This window comes from Salmo trutta, chromosome 6 (genome assembly GCF_901001165.1).
Source record: "Salmo trutta chromosome 6, fSalTru1.1, whole genome shotgun sequence".
NCBI lineage: Eukaryota > Metazoa > Chordata > Actinopteri > Salmoniformes > Salmonidae > Salmo > Salmo trutta.
The window spans coordinates 44,931,669-44,955,052 of NC_042962.1; the positions used below are offsets into that span (position 1 = coordinate 44,931,669).

General features: G+C 42.8%; 1 protein-coding gene across 2 annotated transcripts in view; it reads left to right on the forward strand.

The window, feature by feature from the left end:
* LOC115196001 (neuroligin-4, X-linked) overlaps positions 1 to 19,880 on the forward strand; it is a 72,094-nt gene extending 52,214 nt beyond the window's left edge. For both annotated transcript variants that reach the window (XM_029756432.1, XM_029756433.1), the window contains 3 exons: positions 10,280 to 10,465; positions 13,626 to 14,415; positions 17,458 to 19,880. In XM_029756432.1, coding sequence (XP_029612292.1) covers positions 10,280 to 10,465; positions 13,626 to 14,415; positions 17,458 to 18,352 — 1,871 coding nt within the window. In that variant the 3' untranslated portion in view covers positions 18,353 to 19,880. The remainder of the gene's footprint in view (positions 1 to 10,279; positions 10,466 to 13,625; positions 14,416 to 17,457) is intronic.
* The last annotated feature ends 3,504 nt before the right edge of the window (positions 19,881 to 23,384 follow it).

The window sequence follows — 23,384 nt, forward strand, 5'->3', positions numbered from 1 at the left end:
ATTATTATAAGCCGTTCCCCCCTCAGCAGCTTCCACTGGTGTCCAAACATATCCAATAGACAGCAGCACCAAATGGCCTGAACATGGAAGGGATGTGTGTGTGTGACTACAGTATCTTGACATTTCAATGAGAGTACATGCATTTGTCATAGTCCTGTATCATACTGTAGGCCTTTGGCACACACAGTATCAAAGAAAAACAACTGCATGAAGATTGTAGCTTGTACTTCATTTTAATGCTTCACTCACCTTCATACTCACAAGAACTCTATGTCTACACAAAGCACAGGAAATGCATTCTGGAATAAATACCCCCCAAAAAGTCCTTAGGCAATGCATGTGTCACCCAGTATCATGCAGGGGGGAATGAATGCTTTATTGTCCCATAGAGACATTTGCTCGGTAACATCACATTTTACCAGTTGCTCTTATCCAGCGCAACTAGGGTAAAGTGCCTTGCTCAAGGGCACATCGACAGATTTTTCAACTAGATCTTTACTTGCCCAACACTCTTAACCGCTAGGCTACCTACCGCTACATGCTTGGTAACATAGATGGAGCCCTTTGCCGGCCTTTCAAAGTGGCATTAAATGACAGTGTGGCCAAGCAGACCTCTTATGTCACTGCTGCCATTCAAACCCAGATCTGTCCAAGCTGTACTGTTGTGAGGCTGAATGATGGCTGTCCAACTTCCATTAAGCTTGCAGCCCCTGCCCTGCCGCAGCATCAGCATTAGTACAAGGCCGGTTGAGAGAGAGAGAGCGAAAGAGAGAGATTAGTCTGATGGTGCAATCTCCCTCTAACGGAGTCAGCATGCTTCAGTTCGGCTGGCAGCTAGCCGAAGTCGGCTAGGCGAAACAAACTAGTGTGCTCGCATACTGTCTTAAAAGACCTTCGCTTGAAAAAAAAAAAAGTCAATAGTACTGTTTGGCCATTTTGAGACACCGTAGCCAGTATACACTTTCTCGAAATAGTAATAATTAATAATAATAATAATAATAATAATTAACTCAAGAAATCTCTTACGTTTTTTTGGTCGAGGAGATCTTAGTCACGCAATTTTACATCTTAACTAAAATGTTTGGTGCAGTATTTTGAAATACCCTTGTTAAAACCAAGTATAGAGTTTATTTGTTATAATTAATTGGTATTAGATTTAAAAGGTGATCGAATTGCTGCTGAATTGTAATGTGGTTAATGTATTTCTTTTGAATAAATATTTATTTAATGTACAAGTGAATGGGTTGGTTTACTTTTAAGTTTAAGTTTTGAACAATAAGGTAACTTGTTAAGCTGAGGCCAATGGGAGAGTTGACCTGGTTAACAGGAGGCCTGGGAAAGAGACGTTGAAAAAAGAGGGAGAGACGTTGAAAAATATGGAAATACATTATTAGTGTTGGTGAAGAAAAACAATAAAAGAAGATAATAAAAATAGAACAAAACCCATACCTACTGAGTTTTGAAGGAAAAAATACTGCTTTGATTTTATAAGAGAGTTATTTTTGTTTTGTTAAGAAAGACTTAGTAAAGACAATCTACCGTTTCATCTTGGAGGTATTTGACAGCCTCAAGGTTAGCCTAGCATCGTGCGAGACCTGGAAAGAATTGCTAGTGGAAGATTAACGACTTCATGTTTCCATGGGATATCTGTTGCTGCTAAGGAGTACTGTGAGCATAAATAGCTGTGCTTGCTGTGGATCTTGTGAGGACACCTGCTGGATGGAACTGCTATACTTTGCTGAATAAATATATACAAGTAGTGAGTAACTACAACGGTGGGGTGCTTCGGGACTTGTGTGTTGTAATTTTTTTTTATAGCTCTAACGCGTGCCAACAGGTTTAAGCAAGCTTCCAAGTAATTTGGACATGGGTTGTGAGAAATCACTGGGGTTTATCATTTTGAATTATTTTGATGTGGTACGTAAAAAATGTGATAATATACATCTTGAACCTTGTCTGTTGCATTGGAGGAGTTATTTACTGTTTCAATTTCATTTAAATGCATATCCTTATATAATAACAAAAATCTACAATCAATCTATCTGAAGTTAATACCCTGGTTGTCATCGCCCTAGTGAGTTTACAATAGGGATTCTTATTGGAGATGTCCTTCTCACCTAATATCCCATGCTGCTCAGATATTCTAAGTAAGGTAATATTGTCAGAGTCAAATTCGAGCCTGTTGAGAGGGTTACAATTTCTAAATGAAAAAATGTGCATGAAAACGTGTCGTCTATAGTTGAATGACAACAGACTTTATCGAAGAAACCCTACAGTTGACCAATTACGGACGAAGGGGCGTAGACTTCAGGTCCTTAGAAAACTATGCAGTTATTTGTTTTTTTTATTAATTATTTCTAACATTGTTAGCCCAGAAAATCTCAAGTGTTATTACATACAGCCGGGAAGAACTATTATATATAAAAGCGATGTCAACTTACCATCATAACGACCAGGAATATGTCTTTCCCGAAGCGAATCCTCTGTTCGGACCTCCACCCTGGACATGCAATCTTATCCCAGAGGCCGATCCAAAACAACGCGATCGCTGCAGGAGAGGCAGGCGTAGCGGCCTACTGGTCAGACTCAGAAGGCGAGCACACCATCCACCGCTTCCGAGCATATTACTTGCCAATGTCCAATCTCTAGATAACCATTCACCAGGCGCTCTCATTTGTTAACTTCTGTAACCGTAAAAGCCTTGGTTTCATGCATGTTAACATTCGAAGCTTCCTCCCTAAGTTTGTTTAATTCACTGCTTTAGCACACTCCGCCAACCCTGATGGACTAGCCATGTCTGAATCATGGCTTAGGAAGGCCACCAAAGATCCTGAAATTTCCATCCCTAACAATAACATCTTCCAACAAGATAGAACTGCCAAAGGGGGCGGAGTTGCAATCTACTGCAGAGATAGCCTGTAGAGTTCTGTCATACTATCCAGGTCTGTGCCCAAACAATTCGAGCTTCTACTTTTAAAAATCCACCTTTCCAGAAACAAGTCTCTCACCGTTGCCGCTTGTTTTAGACCCCCTTCAGCCCCCAGCTGTGCCCTAGACAACATATGTGAATTGATTGCCCCCCATCTATCTTCAGAGTTCGTACTGTTAGGTGACCTAAACTGGGATATGCTTAACACCCCAGCCATCCTACACTCAAAGCTAGATGCCCTCAATCTCACAGAAATGATTAAGGAACCTACCAGGTACAACCCTAAATTCATAACCATGGGCACCCTCTTAGATATCACCCTGATCAACATGCCCTCTAAATACACCTCTGCTGTCTTCAACCAGGATCTCAGCGATCACTGCCTCATTGCCTACGTGCATGATGGATCCGCAGTCAAATGACCACCCCTCATCACTGTCAAACGTTCCCTAAAACACTTCAGCAAGCAGGACTTTCTAATCGACCTGGCCCGGGTATCCTGGAAGGATATTGACCTCATCCCATCAGCAGAGGATGCCTGGTTGCTCTTTAAAAGTGCTTTCCTCACCATCTTAAATAAGCATGACCCATTCAAAAAATTTCGAACTAAGAACAGATATAGCCCTTGACTCACCCCAGAATTGACTGCCCTTGACCAGCACAAAAACATCCTGTCTCGCACGATGCTAGGCTAACCTTGAGGCTGTCAAATACCTCCACGATGAAACAGTCTTTACTAGGTCTTTAGCATCGAATAGCCCCCGCAATATGGAACTTTCAGGGAAGTCAGGAACCAATATACTCAGTCAGTTAGGAAAGCTAAGGCTAGCTTTTTCAAACAGAAATTTGCATCCCGTAGCACTAATTCCAAAAAGGTTTGGGACACTGTAAAGTCCATGGAGAATAAGAGCACCTCCTCCCACCTGCCCACTGCACTGAGGCTAGGAAACACAGTCACCACCGATAAATTTACGATAATCGATCATTTCAATTAGCATTTTTCTACGGCTGGCCGTGCTTTCCACCTGGCTACCCCTACCCCAGCCAACAGCTCAGCACCCCCTGCAGCAACTTGCCCAAGCCCCCCCCCCCCGCTTCTCCTTCACCCAAATCCAGACAGCTGATGTTCTGAAAGAGCTGCACAATCTGGATCGCTACAAATCAGCTGGGGTAGATTATCTGGACCCTTTCTTTCTAAAATTATCCGCCTAAATTGTTCAAACCCCTATTACTAGCCTGTTCAACCTCTCTTTTGTATCGTCTTTGATCCCTAAAGATTAGTTAAGCTGCCGCAGCCATCCCCCTCTTCAAAGGGGGAGACACTCTAGACCCAAACTGTTATGGTCTTATTTCCATCCTGCCCTGCCTTTCTAAAATCTTCGAAAGCCAAGTTAACAAGGAGATCACTGACCATTTCGAATCCCACCTTACCTTCTCCACTATGCAATCTGGTTTCCGAGCTGGTCATGGGTGCACCTCAGCCAATCTCAAGGTCCATAACGATATCATAACCGTCATCGACAAAAGAAAGTCCTGTGCAGCTGTCTTCATCGACCTGGCCAAGGCTTTCGACTCTGTCAATCACCGCATTCTTATCGGCAGACTCAATAGCCTTGGTTTTTCAAATGACTGCCTCGCCTGGTTCACCAACTACTTCTCAGATAGAGTTCAGTGTGTCAAATTGGAGGGCCTGTTGTCCGGACCTCTCTATGTAACATTCTCTGTTTCACGGAAACATGGCTCACTCGGGATATGTTGTCAGAGTCAGTACAGCCACCCAGTTTCTTCATGCATCGCTCCGACAGAAACAAACATCTCTCTGGTAAGAAGGGCGAGGGTGTATGCCTTATGATTAACGACTCATGGTGTAATCACAACAACATACAGGAACTCAAGTCCTTTTGCTCAGCCGACCTAGAATTCCTTACCTTATCAAATGCCGACCACATTATCTTCCAAGAGAATTCTCTTCAATTATAGTCACAGCCGTGTATATCTCCCCCAAGCAGATCCCTCGTCGGCCCTGAAAGAACTTCACTGGACTCTATATAAGCTGGAAACCATACATCCTGAGGCTGTATTTATTGTAGCTGGGGATTTTAACAAAGCTAACCTAAGAACCATACTTCCTATATTCTATCAGCATATCGAATGCGCGGCAAGAGCTGGTAGCTTTCTGGATCATTGCTTCTCGAACTTCTGCGATGCATGCAAAGCCCTCCCCACCGTGCCTTCGGCAAATCTGACCATGACTCCATTTTGTTGCTCCCAGCCTGTAGACAGAAACTAAAACAGGAAACACCCGTACTCAGGTCAATACAATACTGGTCTGACCAATCGGATTCCACGCTTCAAGATTGCTTCGATCACGTGGACTGGGATATGTTCCGGGATAGCCTCAGACAATAACATTGATGTATACGCTAAGTCGGTGAGCGAGTTTATTAGCAAGTGCATCGGAGATGTTGTACCCCCTGTGACCATTAAAACCTTCCCTAACCAGAAATCGTGGATTGATGGCAGCATTCGCGCAAAACTGAAAGCGTGAACCACCGCTTTTAATCATGGTAAGGCGCCTGGAAACATGACCGAATACAAACAGTGCAGCTATTCCCTCCACAAGGCAATCAAACAAGCAAAGCCTCAGTTTAGAGACAAAGTAGAGTCGCAATTCAACGGCTCAAACACAAGACATATGTGGCAGGTCTACAGTCAAATAAAACCAGCCCCATTGCGGACATCGACATCTTGCTCCCAGACAAATAAACGACTTCTTTGCTCACTTTGAGGACAATACTGTACAGTGCCACTGAGACAGCCCGCTGCCAAAGCCTGTGGGCTCTCCTTCTCTGTGGCCAATGTGACTAAAACATTTAAACATGTTAACCCTCGCAAGGCTGCTGGCCCAGACGGCATCCCTAGCTACGGGCGTCCTCAAGAGCATGCGCAGACCAGCTGGCTGGTGTGTTTACGGACATATTCAACCAATCCCTATCCCAGTCTGATGGCTACCATTGTTCCAGTTCCCAAGAAAGCTAAAGTAACTGAACTATCGCCCCATTGCACTCACTTCTGTCATCAGGAAGTGCTTTGAGAGACTAGTCAAGGACCATATCACGTCCACCCTACCTGATACCCTAGACTCACTCCAATTTGCATACCGCCCCAATAGGTCCACTGATGATGCAATCGCCAACACACTGCACACTGCTCTATCCCATCTGAACAAGAGGAATACCTATGTAATAATGCTGTTCATTGGCTACAGCTCAGCATTTAACACCATAGTACCCACCAAACCATAGTACCCACCATCATTAAGCTCGAGACCCTGGGTTTCAACCCCGCCCTGTGCAACTGGGTCCTGGACTTCCTGACGGGCCCCCCCCCCCCCCCCCCCCCCCCCCCCCCCCCCCCCCCCCTAGGTGGTGAAGGTAGGAAACATCTCCACCGCGCTGATCCTCAACACTGGAACCCCACAAGGGTGCGTTCTCAGCCCTCTCCTGTAATCCCTGTTCACCCATGACTGCGTGGCCATGCACGCTTCCAACTCAATCATCAAGTTTGCAGACAACACTACAGTGGTAGGCCTGATTACCAACAACGACGAGACAGCCTACAGGGAGGAGGTGAGGGCCCTCGGAGTGTGGTGTCAGGAAAACCAACTCTCACTCAACGTCAACAAAACAAAGGGAATGATCGTGGACTCCGTCCACATTGACGGTACAGTAGTGGAGAAGATGGAAAGTTTTAAGTTCCTCGGCGTACACATCACAGACAAACTGAAATGGTCCACCCACACAGACAGCATGGTGAAGAAGGCACAACAGCGCCTCTTCAACCTCAGGAGGCTGAAGAAATTTGGCTTGTCATCTAAAACACTCACAACCTTTTACAGATGCACAATTGAGACCATCCTGTCGGGCTGTATCACCGCCTAGTATGGCAATTGCACCGCCCTCAACCGCAAGGCTCTCCAGAGGGTAGTGCGGTCTGCACAACGCATCACCGGGGGCAAACTACCTGCCATCCAGGACACCTACAGCACCCAATGTCACAGGAAGGCCAAAAAGATCATCAAGGACAGCAACCAAGCGAGCCACTGCCTGTTCATGCCGCTATCATCCAGAAGGTGAGGTCAGTACGGGTGCATTAAAGCTGGGACCGAGAGACTGAAAAAGAGCTTCTATCTCAAGGCCGTCAGACTGTTAAACAGCCATCACTAACATAGAGAGGCTGTTGCCAACATACAGACTCAAATCTCTGGCCACTTCAATAAACTGACTTAATAAAGGTATCGCTAGTCACTTTAAATAATGCCGCTTTAATAATGGTTACATGGTGGTATCACAAGTCACTTTAAATAACGTCACTTTAGTAATGTTTACATATCCTACATTACTCATCTCATATGTATATATTGTATTCTACACCATCTACTGCATCTTGCCTATGCCACACGTCATCGCTCATCAATATATTTATATGTACATATTCTTATTCATCCCTTTACATTTGTGTGTATAAGGTAGTTGTGAATTTGTTAGATTACTTGTTAGATATTACTGCATAGTCGGAACTAGAAGCACAAGCATTTCGCTACACTCGCATTAACATCTGCTAACCATGTGTATGTGACCAATAAAATTTGATTTGATTTGAGATTTTGGTTTCCGAACTTCGGCTGGCCTCGAGAAAAAATGTTGTGTGCCCGAGCAGCCAAAAAAACCCTTACCGAAGTCCAAAACGAACAAAATTGCCACAAAATGTCTGGGAAGCGTGCGGATGCCTTAAGCCAGAGACGTAAAAAATGCATTGGAAAGACATTGTTATTCCTGCGTCGACCCTGTGATATTGTTGTTACAATATTAACATTCTGCACATTGTGAGGCCAACCCTGCAAATAACATTTTACTCAGATGCATTCCCAGGCAGAGTAAGATCAATACTAAAATGATATTGCTCAAGGAATATTTTATTTCTGAAGAGCATGTTTGATTAGCTACATTTTAATGGAGGTTTAAGCTGTGACAGTGCATTTAAATCAGGCATTGTGTTGCACTTCTTTTGATACAGATGAAGATAGGCTCTTCCATGCAAAACATTGATATTGATGTTAAATATACTAGCATAGTGTGTTTTTACAAGCTTTGTAATGTCAGTTATAGCAGTTATCAATATCAGTTCAAATAATAGAAAATAGCTTCAAAGCTCAGGTCCATAAATACATCTTAATGCAATGTTCTTCTCAGTAATATGCGCAGCAACTTCTTAAAATGGAAGCTTTCACTCATATTTTCACACACCCTGAGGAGTGGGCTATCCTCTCTGCTCCGCTCACCTTCTCCTCGGCTCCTCTTCTCAGACAGAGGTGGTGAGTGGAGACTGAGGAGAGAGAGAGAGAGAGTGGGAGATGGGGAGAGAGAGGAGCAAGCTGAGGCCTGGAGGTCATACACCCAGGAGTGTGAGTCCTGCCAGGGGACTTGTAATCCCACAACACCCTCTGCTGCTATCCCCTCCACCACCCGTCTGTCCTCTCCCTGTATCCCCCTATCCCTCCTGCATCCCCCTATCCCCTCCTCCATCCCTCCACCCCCTCTCCATCCCTTCTACTCCCCCTCCATCTCTCTATCCCTCCACCCCTCATCCAGCCCCTCCACCCCTCCTCCATCCCTTCTATCCCTCCTCCATCCCTCTATCCCTTCTACCCTCCTCCATCCCTCTATCCCTTCTACCCCTCCTCCATCCCTCTATCCCTTCTACCCCTCCTCCATCCCCCTACCCCTCAACCCTCCTCCATCCCTCATCCCTTCTACCCCTCATCCATCCCTCCACCTCTCCTCCATCCCTTCCACCCCTCCTCATCCCTCCATCCCTCTATCCTTTCCACCTCACAGCCAGTCCATGACTAACTGGATCTGCTCCCTATCACAGGGCCACAGCACGTCTTTCCTCTTCTCCCTTCTCCTCCTTTTCCTCCTTCTCTCCATACTTTCATCCGATTTGTCCTGTAGCCTGTAGACTGCTCTGTCTGGGCTCTCCCCCCCGGGATGGAAGCCGAGAGCTGAGGTGTGTCCCAAAGGGCACCCTATTCCCTACATAGTGCACTACTTTTAGCAAGGGCTCTGGTCAAAAGTAGTGCACTATGTAGGGAATAGGGCGCCATTTGGGACACTGCCTGGGGGCTGTCTGTGCCAGGGACTCGGCTTAGACATCCAAGGCCTGGCGCTTGCAAGGACCAGACACCCCGGTGGCCGTCTCTCGCAGACTCTAAAGGCCCACCACCTAATGGGTTTAGACTAATCAGCTAATTTGTCAACAAGTTTCTGATTTCGACAAGCATATCAACAAGCTTGTCTGTCTGGCCTGACACTCGGCTGTATAAAGTCGAATCCAAGTCGAAGCCGTGTGGTTGAATTCAGACTATGAAAAAGGAACTTGCCTTCTCTCTCTGTCTGTTTCTCTATAGACTGTATAGTCGAAGCCAAAGCAAGTGAATGTTGACTGTGAAAAGGAGCTTTGCCTCTCTCTGTCTGTCTCTCTGTCTTCTCTTCCGCTACTCTCAGTATAATGGTGGTTCGGTTAGAATCCCTCCTGCCAGCTCAGGTTAAATGACTGAGGGAGTACAATCCTACATTATCCTACATTATTCTCTTGATCTAAACAGCAAGTGATGATTCCCAGGTCATTAGGAACCACTGTGACTTACTGAGGAGTTTTGTTACTTGACTGGATAATAAGACTAGAAGCATGCGGGTGTTGCTGACTCGCTGAGTGCTTAAATTCTTATAGAACAGTAACAATTGGTTCCATAAGGAGGGTTCCTTGAGAATGCCAGGTAACTCCTTCCTGTCCCTTTGTGTTGTGTTGTACAGGCCATTTATCCCTGGGTGGGGTCATCCATTATTTCACTGATCGTTGGAACTTCAATGTATTCACGTCACATTTACCTCCATCCGTTGTGGTGATAAATATAGTCTAAGACGGGCTATTACTGTATGTTTTGAGACACCCTCTAGGGATCTAAGTACTGTTCTTTGTGTGTGTGTGTGTGACTGTAACTGTACTGTGTTTCCTTGTCCCATGGTCCCAAAGACAACAATATCTACAATGAAAAGTGTTAGCAGGTGCAATAATGTATTCATTTGAATTCAATTTCATTGTATTTACACTTTATGCTTTATTTATTTTATTTGCTTTATGATACATTTCTAAATCACCACCAGGTACAGAATATTGTCCAATAGGAATTTTCCCTCTGTCTCCCCTTTGTTTCAATGACAAGCTGTTTTTAGAGGGAGATCAAGGAGGTGATCAATGAGTTTATTCTGTCTCTTGTTGTTCACACAGGCTTCCTAAGCACAGGGGACCAGGCAGCCAAGGGGAACTATGGACTGCTGGACCAGATCCAAGCCCTGAGGTGGATCAAAGAGAACATTCAGGCCTTCAAAGGAGATCCAAAGAGAGTGACAATCTTCGGCTCTGGTGCAGGGGCATCGTGTGTTAGCTTGCTCACGCTCTCTCACTACTCAGAAGGTATGTATAGTCCCCAAAAATATTCCCTTACTTCCTTGGAAATCATTGAGATTATATAATATTTTTTATATAAGTCAGTGAATACAATTCCTTTTGAATTTTTTATGAATCAGAAAAGGAATAATTCTCGGCGTCCACTGTGAGATTTATACACTGCACTGAATGATTATTAATTCAATTCATATGGTCATATGAACTTCAGCAATAATTGTAGAATATGGTAATAAAATAAATACCTGTGGGGAAATGTTTTATTATATGTATTGCTTTATATGATAGATATCTACAGAGGGATTTTGTTTCAAACAGGAATATCTCTCTCGCTGGGAGGGTATGTCTGTGTCCCAAATGGCACCCTATTCCCTACATGGCGCCTGATCAAACCTACTGCATTACATAGGGAAAACAGTTCAATTTGGGACTCAACCTGTGCGTTGTTTAAACAGTCAGGATGCACCATCATGACTGTTCAGAGAACGTAGCGTCACATTTGATGGCCACGTAGCAGAGATAACAACTAGAGTGTGTTCACAGGTTCACTCAAGTGTACAATATTGCCTACCTCAGCCACTAGATATTTGTGTGACCAGCCCGAGAAAAGTGGTAGGTGGATATCAAGAATATTAGAATGGCTCACCTCCGTGACATTATAGTACGTTTACATCTCGCTGTTTCTTTTATTATCATTAGAAAACAGTATCCTGGAAATGTGAGTGTCATTAAGTGTCATTGTTGCTCTCCTCAGCCCAGTGCACAGCACATTGTAGAGAGGCAAACAAAGGCTGCGTCCCAAATGGTATCATATTCCCTATGGTGGTCAAAAGTAGTGCACTATACAGAGCATAGGATGTCATTTGGGACGCAAACAGAGATAGACAATTGAATAGCTAGGTGTACCTTCTCGCTCTCTTTCTCTGCAGCTGAATCTCACCAGGAGCTGTTTGAGTAAATGACTGTGATAACAGCATTACCTACTCAGTCTCCATAGGGCAAAGCCCCAGATGGATCTTAACCGGCACATCTCGCAACTTCAGGCTTTATTCCCGTCAATACAAAATCAATATCAGTTATGGCAGGAAATGGACATGTCTTGCACTCGTCAATGGACTTTCATTTCTCTCCATGCGCCCCGCTGCTGCTAAAAATAAAACATAAATCCTCTGCTTTCAGTCCTTTCTTTCATCGTCGTTCTCTCAGAAGTCCAATTCAAACAATGAATGCCAAGAGTGTGCAAAGCTGCCACCAAGGCAAAGGGTGGCTACTTTGAAGAATCTCAAATATATAATATATTTTTGATTTTGGTTACTACATGATTCCATATGTGTTATTTCATAGTTGTGATGTCTTTACTATTATTCTACAATGTAGAAAATAGTCAAAATAACAACCCTTGAATGAGTAGCTGTGTCAACTTTTGACTGGTACTGTATGTATATATATAATGTATATATATATATAATAATTTGTTTCATTAGTCCACTTTTGATACAGTCCCAAAATGTTTTGCATTTCAGCAATCAAGTTTTCAAGATATATAACTTTCAAAATCCTAATTTCCACATCATCATGATGATGTGTTTTGCATAATGTGATGCATTTTGCATCATCATTATGATGTAGTAAGTGACAATTAGCGCTATGAAAGTTGTATATCTTGAAGGGACAAGATAGTTTTTGAATGGATTATTTATTTAACATCCGCCAGCCTGGTTCCCTCACTCACACTACGGCCAAACATTTTACCAATACCCCCCCACCCACCGGAATAAAATCCCTCACACTAGTTTTGGTTAGCCCTGTATCCTATCACCTGTATTGGTGTTGTGATGGAATTGGATTTGCTAGGGCTGTTGTTAGTCAAGCAGCTATGTTCCTGCATCACTCCCTTTAGCCAGACCCAGGTGGCATGGGAGCCGTAGCCCCTCATCGCTGCTCCCCTTGTAGGACATGATATGTTTCTGTTTCACGGCTCCACAGGCACGCCTCAGCAAGCAGAATGAGGTAAACACAGGAGGCAGATGCAACATATTTAAATGAACTTCTGGTGAGTCAGGCTTTAACTGATATTCTTTAACCAGAGGAAATGGGGGAAAAAAGCTAAATAAACCTCTGTTGCTAACTAGGCCTTGAGGGAGACTTTGTCTTCTGCGGCTCGGAAGCATACTTTTCAAGTCGTCCTTGTTGAGTCACCATCATAAGGATATAAATAGAACTTCGAAAATACTGGGGGAAAAAAATGTAACATACAAGAAGTGTTCCTAGTGCGCTGTGGCCTATTTTCAGAGTGGCAGTGGCAGACAGATCGTGACATGCAGCTCCAACATAATTCAGGATGAATAAGTGGCCTGAGGCCTCATTGCAGAATAAACAAATGTGTCTTTTATTTTCAGTCTTATTCATTTATTATGACCAGCGTTGACAAGATGTGATGTCCCTGTCCATGTCCTTAATCATCCTTTTGCTGTGTATTTTTGTCAGTATAGGAGGATATGCAGTAAACATGTATCTCTGTCTGATTTCTATGGATCTGTGTGGATGTTACAGGCGTAATCAGGCAAAACATTTTTTACTGATTATAGCACTCACAGAAGATGTTGCATCAGAATTACTTAAATAATACCGAACTAATGAATTACATTTTATTTTTGCGTCAAATCACCAATTGGCAATCCCTTATGGGATTAATTGACACATTAACAAACATTACAATAATTCACCATGGTAATTAAATGATAATTCTTCTTGTGGCGTTCTCTGCATTGCGCATCACATAGAGTGAAAAGAATACAATACATCAATACATAATAGTCAGTAAGGTTATCCAAACAATAATTACATCCCTAGAGCAGTAAAATAATATACACATACATACATACATACATACATACATACATACATACATACATACATACATACATACATACATACATACATACATACATACATACATACATACATACATACATACACACTGCATATATACACATACCTACCATAAACAGACCAGAAAATACAAATTATTTATATACTGAGTAAATACCAATGTGGCTGTTCCAGGTGTGTGTATTTTCTTTTAGTAGTTTTATTGCAAAACATGTGAAAAACACCAAACACAATGTGTGAGATTTGTTGTGTCTAACATCAGTTGTCTCCCTTTCAGATCTCTTCCAGAAAGCCATCATCCAGAGTGGTACAGCTCTGTCCAGCTGGGCGGTTAACTACCAGCCTGCCAAGTACACACGGATGCTGGCTGAGAAGGTGGGCTGCAACATGCTGGACACCATCGACCTGGTGGAGTGCCTCCAGAGCAAGAACTACAAGGAGCTGATCGAACAGAACATCTTACCCGCAAAGTACCACATCGCCTTCGGCCCCGTCATCGACGGCGATGTCATCCCGGACGACCCCCAGATCCTCATGGAACAGGGCGAGTTCCTCAACTACGACATCATGCTGGGGGTCAACCAAGGCGAAGGGTTCAAGTTTGTGGAGGGCAGCGTGGACAGCGAGGACGGCGTCTCGGCCAACGACTTCGACTTTGCCGTGTCGGACTTTGTGGATCACCTCTACGGCTACCCGGAGGGCAAGGACACACTAAGGGAGACCATTAAGTTCATGTACACTGACTGGGCCGACAAGGAGAACCCCGAGACAAGGAGGAAGACGTTAGTCGCACTCTTCACCGACCACCAGTGGGTGGCGCCGGCCGTAGCCACAGCGGACCTCCATGCCCAGTATGGTTCACCAACATATTTTTACGCCTTCTACCACCACTGCCAGAGCGACATGAAGCCTAGCTGGGCTGACTCGGCACATGGAGACGAGGTGCCCTATGTGTTCGGGATCCCGATGATCGGACCCACGGACCTGTTCAACTGCAACTTTTCCAAGAACGACGTCATGCTCAGCGCAGTGGTTATGACCTACTGGACTAACTTCGCCAAGACAGGGTAGGTTGTCCAATTCTGTTTTTATACTGTCTGTCAGATTGTTTATTTGAAGTGGATAAATATCCATCATGGATCGAGAAGACACTTAGCAAGTTATGGAAGCATAGCTTCAACTAAACTGAACAAATCAGTGCATCAGCAAGTCTTATAGAGGCTTTGGTTTTCATTAAGGCTTTGCCGTTTGCAGATATCACTTGATATTTGGATCACGTCTTTGTTTCCTGAACCCTGGGATTAGCCAGGTAGCAGGATGTTTGCGACCCAGTCACACTGAAAATTAATTTTAAGGTGAATAAATAAATTCTTGAACAGCTTCATAGGCTGTAGCATTCCCTCCCCCAGCTCTCCGGCTTGGCTAGTGTCCAACTGATCCCAGTTCATAAGGGGATAGATTGGCAACGTTATTGACATGGGGAGGCTCTTTTTCTCTGAGTGCTTTTTGCTTTCCCATAGTGCTGCTTCAAACAAAGCACGAATCCAAAGCAAATTCATGGCATTTGAGAGTGTCCATTTTTCACAAGAGTCTCTCCAACTGCAGGCAAACACTCCCGTTGCGATCCTCAATTTCCTCGCTAGATTGAGGGTTTTCCAGAAGAAGGCTCCCAACGACAGACAGGGGATTCGGAGGGATGAGAGGCATATCATTAAGTACTCATCTCAGTGCTTTGAAATGGGGTGATGTACAAAATTGAAAAGTACAATACACAGGGAAGCCTTCTTCTTATTCGTGGTGGATAGTGGACTGAACAATGGGTGAGGCTTGTGTGTATGTGTATCCATGCGTGCGTGTTTCTTAGTATACACTGCACATGCAGGCTATAGTCAACTAAAAATGAAGACAGCTGGGAACACATGGCAGACTGGAAAAGCAGATTTTTTTTATTTCACCTGCAAAGAGAGGCTTTGTGTCAAACAGAGGGAGATAGGATTGGATACCTTTGTGAGCATCTGAGTAGATACATGTAAGTATTATGTGCAAGCCACGGCCCTCTGGCGAAAAAGCAGAAGCTGGGTAGACCGACGTGCGGTTTATTTATATCCAGGACTTTGCTATTTCCAGAAACCTGCGACGACAAGTCTCTTAGGAGGTGTAGACTAGCCCTCCATCTGAATGTACTTCTGTTATCACACAAAACAGATTGACAGCATGGTGAAAGCATATGTTTTATGGACCTTCTGAGATACATGTGAATAGCTTGCTAAGTATTTATCAGTCCGATGGGCATGGGATGCCTGGAGCGTTGTCTTTATTCCAAGTCTTTGGTATTGGAGAAAATGGCATATTGTTACAGCAGACGCTTCCATATGCTTCTATCAGGGCTACAGGCCTTAAGTGATATTGTACTGGGATCCACATGCTAGCTGGAACATATGCACATGGATCCATTTCAGGGAGATTAGTTTAATTTACCAAGAGGTGACATTTTAACAGTGTAAAACATGTCAAATGGGAAGATGTTACTAACAAAGACTGTAGTGTAATATTCAGCAAGGCACTAGGGTTTGACACAAAGTACTGCGAGCAATATACCCATTTTGGTAATGTTTTTGCAGTTGTGGAAGAGTGAATGTGGCCCACGACGTTCAGAGTGACGCAAACAAACACAAGTTCTCTTGAGTAGAATGACATAGCAAAATGTCACAAGATTAGCTTTGTATTGAATCAGATCTAATTGAATCCTACTCTCCGGGGATGCACAGACATAATTTCCTATTTTTTTTCTCTCTCTGTCCATCCTTCCATTTACAAATGAATGGCATACTTAGATCCTGCTGTAATCGGTAAGGACAGGATTAAACAGTGCTCCATCAGCCGGAGATACTGTCATGCAGGATTAGCCAGTTAAATGTATCCTGATCCCCTGAGACCACTGTTATCTAGTAGGCCACCTGATGGACGGATGGAGCTGTGATAAAAGCAGCCTTCTCCCAGTCTCACAGTCTCTCAGTACTCTAAGAGCTCGTTTTGGAAGCAGAGCAGACCTCCTGGTACATACCTATTTTGACGTCTATCAAATGTATTTTAGCATTGGCTCTAGTCTGCCTGGAGTGCCAGGTGGGCGTGGTTTGCTGTTTTCTGCCTATTCAATCGGTTTCATTGGGTCAGGCAAGCAAAATCAAACCCAGCTGAAGTATTTTAGATGATTTCAGATAGTATTTGAACCCAGGTCTGCATCCGAGGTCATCTTGAATGGTCTGATGGGTCCTGAGTGTCCCATGGTGCCTGAGTGCAGTGTATGACTCAAGATGAGGCCTTTTTTTCTGTTCAGCATTCAGCTGGACATTCCCCCTTCCCATTCCATTCCTTTTACGCTTCCACTCACTCAACAGTGTCAGGCTCCAAGGTTGTCGTCTCGACTGTACTCCTTGCCTCTGTCTCCCTTTGAAAGTTAATGAAATCACAGTCACAATGTCACAGGAAAGTTGTTCGATTCCAACTCTGAGGCAGTCAACTATAATATCTACTTCAAAATGTCAATGGGAGAATAAAAAGGCTACGCTACAGTAAAATGTTAACATGATCTAGGATATTGGGCCATTTCATACTATTGCAGATTTGTTCTATGAATAACCGAGGTGTTTGTTATGAACGTTAAACATGGGGGCACAGGATATGCTTTGCATTCATCAATTATATGAGTCTTGTAACTGTACAGTAGGATGACTCAGCTCTAAAGTGAATCTAATGGGTAGTTTTAGTGGCCATTTGTGACTTCATCTTCTTTACTTTAATAAAGATTCCCTTCAGTGGGCTTAAAGAAAAAATATATATATATATTACAGAGGTAATAATGACCACATTGACTCACTTGGGAGGAATATAACATAACATTTCTTTCTAGTATATTTTTGGGTCAATAATTTTCAATTTCACGAGCATTGACTTCACAAGCCTAGAGATAAAATAATGCTTAGGTGGCCATTATTCAGAATGCTGCCCTTTTTTTCTCTCTTTTTTAAACATTTTGTAGAACACTGTCCTGAAAAGGACAATTGTATAATAATTTCATGACTAATGTTTTTTTATCTTCTCTATTTCAGAGATCCAAACCAGCCCGTTCCTCAGGACACCAAGTTCATCCATACAAAACCCAACCGATTTGAAGAGGTTGCCTGGTCGAAGTACAACCCCAAGGACCAGCTCTACCTGCACATCGGCCTGAAACCCAGGGTCAGGGACCACTACCGGGCCACTAAGGTAGCCTTCTGGCTGGAACTAGTTCCACACCTCCACAACATAAATGAGTTGTTCCAGTATGTATCCACAACGACCAAGATACCGCCGCAGGACACCACCCCGTTTCCTTACACCAAGCGTTTCCCAGGTAATCGGCCTTCTACCACCCGCCACCCTGGGGTTCCCTCCGCTAACACCAAGCAGACCACTGACCAGCGGAAAGGTGAGGACCTCACCGACGAATCAGCCGTGGTTATCGAGACTAAACGGGACTATTCCACGGAGCTGAGCGTCACCATCGCCGTGGGAGCCTCGCTGCTCTTCCTCAACATCCTGGCGTTCGCTGCGCTTTACTACAAGAAGGACAAGCGGCGGCATGAGTCAAACCGGCGCGGGCCAAGCCCACAGCGCATCTCCGCCGGTCCGGCCAACGCGGCGGCCAACGCCAATGACATCGCCCACCTGCAGAGCGAGGAGCTGATGTCCCTGCAGATGAAGCAGCAGCAGCAGATGGATCACGAGCACCACCACGAGTGTGAGTCGCTCCAGGCCCACGACACGCTGCGCCTCACCTGCCCGCCCGACTACACCCTCACGCTACGTAGGTCGCCAGACGACATCCCCCTCATGACGCCCAGCACCATAACCATGATCCCCAACTCGCTGGCCGCCATGCAGCCGCTTCACAACTTCAACACGTTTGGCGGCAGTCAGAACAGTACCAACCTGCCCCATGGACACTCCACCACCAGGGTATAGCTCTTTGTGGAGAAGTCAAACGTCAATGTTGCCTGGCCTATGTTGGACAAACGCTAAGAAAAGAGAGCAGAGTGACTGACTGTGTTTCCCACAGAACTCATCTCAGTGGATGAGATGTTATTTTGCTACCATGCCTTCTTGAACAGTATATCAAAGTCAAATATGAACTTCTAATGACATGTTTGAAAAGTGAATGTTACCACAGTAATACTGTTTTCGGAGTGAAGCTTCTCGAATGAATCGAAGAGAGTTTTACCAGAAGAACAACACCGGAAGACAAGTCGAATAATCTGCTGTAGAATGCTTGAATAGACAGTACAAAACATGAAGGGTTACAGTGATGATAAGGATTACTCAAAAAGCTTTTTGTGCCATCAAGTACATCATAGGACAACAACACACAATTGTACAGTGAATTACCACTCTACTACATTGGTAAATTATGACAGACTAGTCATGGGCACTGAATTTAAACCCCCCCCCCCAGCCTGACATGTATTTATGAAAACTTTGTAAAAACAGTATATAGTTGTGAGTAAAAATAAACAAAAAAGAGAACTTTAAAGAGCTTCTATTGTTGTTTGAGTTTAACTATGGCTTTTCCAAGCGTGTTCTTTCTGTTGAGGTGCATGTAAATAAACACTATCAGTCATTATCCATTTTTTTAAAATAAAAATCTGTGTTTCATTGTTTTCACAGCAGCAGATAAAAAAGTGCAAACACTATCCATTTTGGGAGCATACTGTGCATCGTCTAGACAACCATTATATTGTCCTGTGTATCCTTTGTATCCATTTCTGACACAATGCATGTCTGAGAACTGCTTTATAATCTACATTTTCAGACAGCATTCTGATTCTGTCTCAAAATGAGGTTTGATAGCGTGAGTCCATTTTTTTGTCACCTGATTCATCTTGTTCTGCATTTAATCATTTTGTTTGTAGGCTATTTATGTCTAGCAGCAATCTCACCACTGTCTGAGCTTCAAATGTGACCAGCAATGTATTACTTAGAAAAAAGGCAGTGGATTTTGGTATCAATATTAGTTGGATATGTTTGTAAAGAAGTATATGTTAGATATTTCAAATTGTCATATGCTAGCAATATGTAAAGTATTGTGCCAGGCTTTTGATATCTTGGGTTACTACAACACAAGTGAATGAGTGTAAATAATAATAATGATAAAGGATATTATTAATAATAACAATTATAAGTACAATAAAAAGTCAACATTAACCCAAATGATTTTCCGTTCTGCATCCTATTACAGAGAAAAACTAAAGCAAGTACATATAAAAAGGTTTATAATAATGCTACATTTGTAAATTCAATGAAAGACATATCCTTACCAATGGTCCATCAACTGTCAAGACACCAAGGGTTTTGATGTAGGATTTGAAATCATTTAATTTGTCTGATATTGTTTGCAGTTTTGCCTTAAGTGATAGATGATATTTCTGGCTGGACACCTGTATAAAGATTTTCTGCAGCATTTTTAATAAAATATCACAGTATTTTCTAAAGAAAAGCTTCATGGACATTTTTTAAATGTGTGTGTGTGCCAGTCTGTGTAAGAAATGTTGGATGATATGCAGGATTTGGAACACGTGCTATTGAAAAAGACTCCTTCGTTTGCTATCTTACACAATGAAGACATGCGTTTCCATATAAATGGATGTACTGTATCTTGTTGCAATTCCGTCCTCTACTCCTATTCACTTTGTGCAGATGCACTCTTCATGAACCTCATGAAGTTAACAATTTAGAGTTTATCAACACTGGCAATTTAACAACCAAAACTTTTAAAATGTTATATCGGAATTTGTAAATAGTTTAGCCAAGAAAAAACCACGGACTTACAGACTTGATAAATTGCCACTTTGCTCAGTAAGAGGAAAGAAAAAACAGACCCACTTATGAGCTGAATAGCCAAGTGTGTAGCTGCATTGGGTTTGCAGTGTCTCTAGTGGTATTTGCATACAAGGGTTTGCATCCTGTACGGCGTGAAATTGCTTTGCAATGCTGTCCCTCCTTCCTTCCCACGGGTCAGTGTATGATCTCTCTTCAAACTAACTTGACAGAAAGAAAATCTACATTTTTAATCGTTTTTTGTTGTTGCAGTTACTGGGGTGAAGTAGAGGTCTCTATACAATCTCTTTGACATTTGTAGACCTACAGTGTATAAGGCCCTGATGCAAGAGATTGGGGGCAAAGAAAATTGTTATGAGACAGAAAAAAAACTTTGCCAAAGTGCCAAGATCATTTAATATGTTGTCTTCATTGTCTACATTATCTATCTAGTCTGGTTATGTCTCAAACTGCATGTTAAAATATGTATCTTAAGACAACCAGCGAAAACACACGACCATGCATGGAGTGTGTCTGTAGAGTAAACCAGGGCTCCGTCCCAAATTGGACCCTATTCCCTTTACAGTGCACTACTTTTGAAGAGCCCTATGGCCCTATAAAGTGAGTAGGGTATCGTTTTGGACGCGCAAACAGCTCTTCTTCTTAATTGGTAGGTTGTTTATGCTAGGGGTAATGGGGTGGGGTTCACTGAGCATGAATACTCCAGACTCGACTGGAAGTTAATTAAGCCAGCTACAGCGTTCCATCACTCAGCTCAGAGTCAGGCAGCTCAGCCGGGGACATGCTCAGCTCGGTCCCACCACTGTCTGTCATTCAAGTCCCTCGGCTCTCCAAGCAGCCATTACCGAGTGGTATCGATCGCCACGGTGACAAGGTAGCGAACCAAATAAAGAGTGGGCAGGAATGAGGGAGGAGTCTGACTCAATACCATTGGGGAAGGGCCCATGAAGGCATAAAGTCAAGCCCACTGTGACCAGCCTATAGCTCGCTAATACACAGCTATTGCTACTACTACACCCTCCCTTCACATTATTGCTGTGTGTGGTGTTTTTCTTCCAACCATGAATTAAGATGCAGGTAAATACCTCTTGCATCGAAGTCAGTTGATTGCATTCCCTCCCTAGGTGGCAGGACCCTAATAGATGAATATGAAATCTTCTGAGCCAATATATATGCTGAACAGTTAAGTGGAGAGGAACTCTCATCTGTGTGTGGTGAAGACCTGACCGGCTGCCAAGGTAATGATAATGGCCTAGAAAAAATTCCCTTTAACGGTTTTTATGATTTTTGCTTTGAGAAAAATATTGTCCTCTTTTCCCATTCTCAGTACTTGTCAATAGTTTTCAAATCAGTTGTGCAGAGAGAAAGAGAGAGATGTGGAGCTATTTTAGTGCCAACAAAAATTGTATTTGGATTCCATAATGTCGATTTTATATTAGGATGTTAAATAGAATTCCACAATTTAATATTTGTATTAGGATATTGAATTAGAATTCCATAATTTTGAATTTTGTATTAGGATATTGCATTTGAATTTTGAACTTTTTAATTTGTAATGCCCAAATCTAATCATTGAATTCATAAATTAAGCTTGAATGAATATTGCAATTAGTTTTAAAATGAAATGTGTCCCGTTTTAAGAAGCTAGGCGTATGTCGCACGTCTTCACAGGAGAGGCATTTGAACGTACACTACTGTTCAAAAGTTTGAGGTCACTTAGAAATGTCCTTGTTTTGAAAGAAAAGCATTGTTTTGTCCATTAAAATAACATCAAATTGATCAGAAATTCATTGTAGACATTGTTAATGTTGTTAATGACTATTGTAGCTGGAAACGTTTTTGGTTGAATCCATTTTTAATGGAATATCTATGTAGGTGTACAGAGGCCCATTATCAGCAACCATCACTTCTGTGTTCCAATGGCACGTTGTGTTAGCTAATCCAATTTTATCATTTTAAAAGGCTAATTGATCATTACAAAACCCTTTTGCAATTATGTTAGCACAGCTGAAAACTGTTGTGTGATTACAGAAACAATCAAACTGGCCTTCTTTAGACTAGTTGAGTATCTGGAGCATCAGCATTTGTGGGTTCGATTATAGGCTCAAAATGGCCAGAAAACAATAATTTTCTTCTGACATTCGTCAGTCTATTCTTGTTCTGAGAAATGAAGCCTATTCCATGTGAGAAATTGCCAAGAAACTGAAGATCTCGTACAACGCTGTGTACTACTCCCTTCACAGAACAGTGCAAACTGGCTCTAACCAGAATAGAAAAAGGATTGGGAGGCCTCGGTGCACAACTGAGCAAGAGGACAAGTACATTAGAGTGTCTACTTAGAGAAACAGATTCCTCACAAGTCCTCAACTGGCCAATAAAAAGAAAATATTAAGATGGGCAAAAGAACACAGCATCCTGGAGTCACCTCTTCAATGTTGACGTTGAGACTGGTGTTTTGTGGGTACTATTTAATGAAGATGCCAGTTGAGGACTTGTGATGTGTCTGTTTCTCTAGACACTCTAATGTACTTCTCCTCTTGCTCAGTAAAAGTTTCAAAACCCAAATTTATTCCAATTAGTTTTTTTCCTGCAAAGAAGTTTCCTTTTCTTTGTTCTGACACTGTCATGAAGCATTATGACCATCCTGTGTCACTTTACCTGGACTAAGAAAATACACTTCATGACACTGTCAAGAAGCATTATGACCATGTTAATGGCAGATAGGCCTATCATGTGCATGCCCTTATATCAGTCATCAGTCAAAAAGAGGGTGACTTGTCATGCCCCTGAAATCTGCTCCTGCATTCATCCCAGCCATCAGCAATATAGATAAGCGCGTGTCTGACATCAATGTGTGAGCAATTACAATTATCATTTAAAATGGTCAATTTACATTACTGTTGACATGTAGGTTATGGTGTAATGGAATGTTTTGCCTTGTGTGGTAGGTTTTGTAGGTTTTGACACTCTTTTGTAGGTGTCATAACCAGTCATAAAAGAATTACCGTGGTAGGTTTTGTGGGTTTTTACACTCTTATGTAGGTGTCATAACCAGCCATATAATAGCACAATATATGGAACAACAGGTCTAAATATACTACTGGTCAAAAGTTTTAGAACACCTACTCATTCAAGGGTTTTTCTTTATTTTTTATATTTTCTA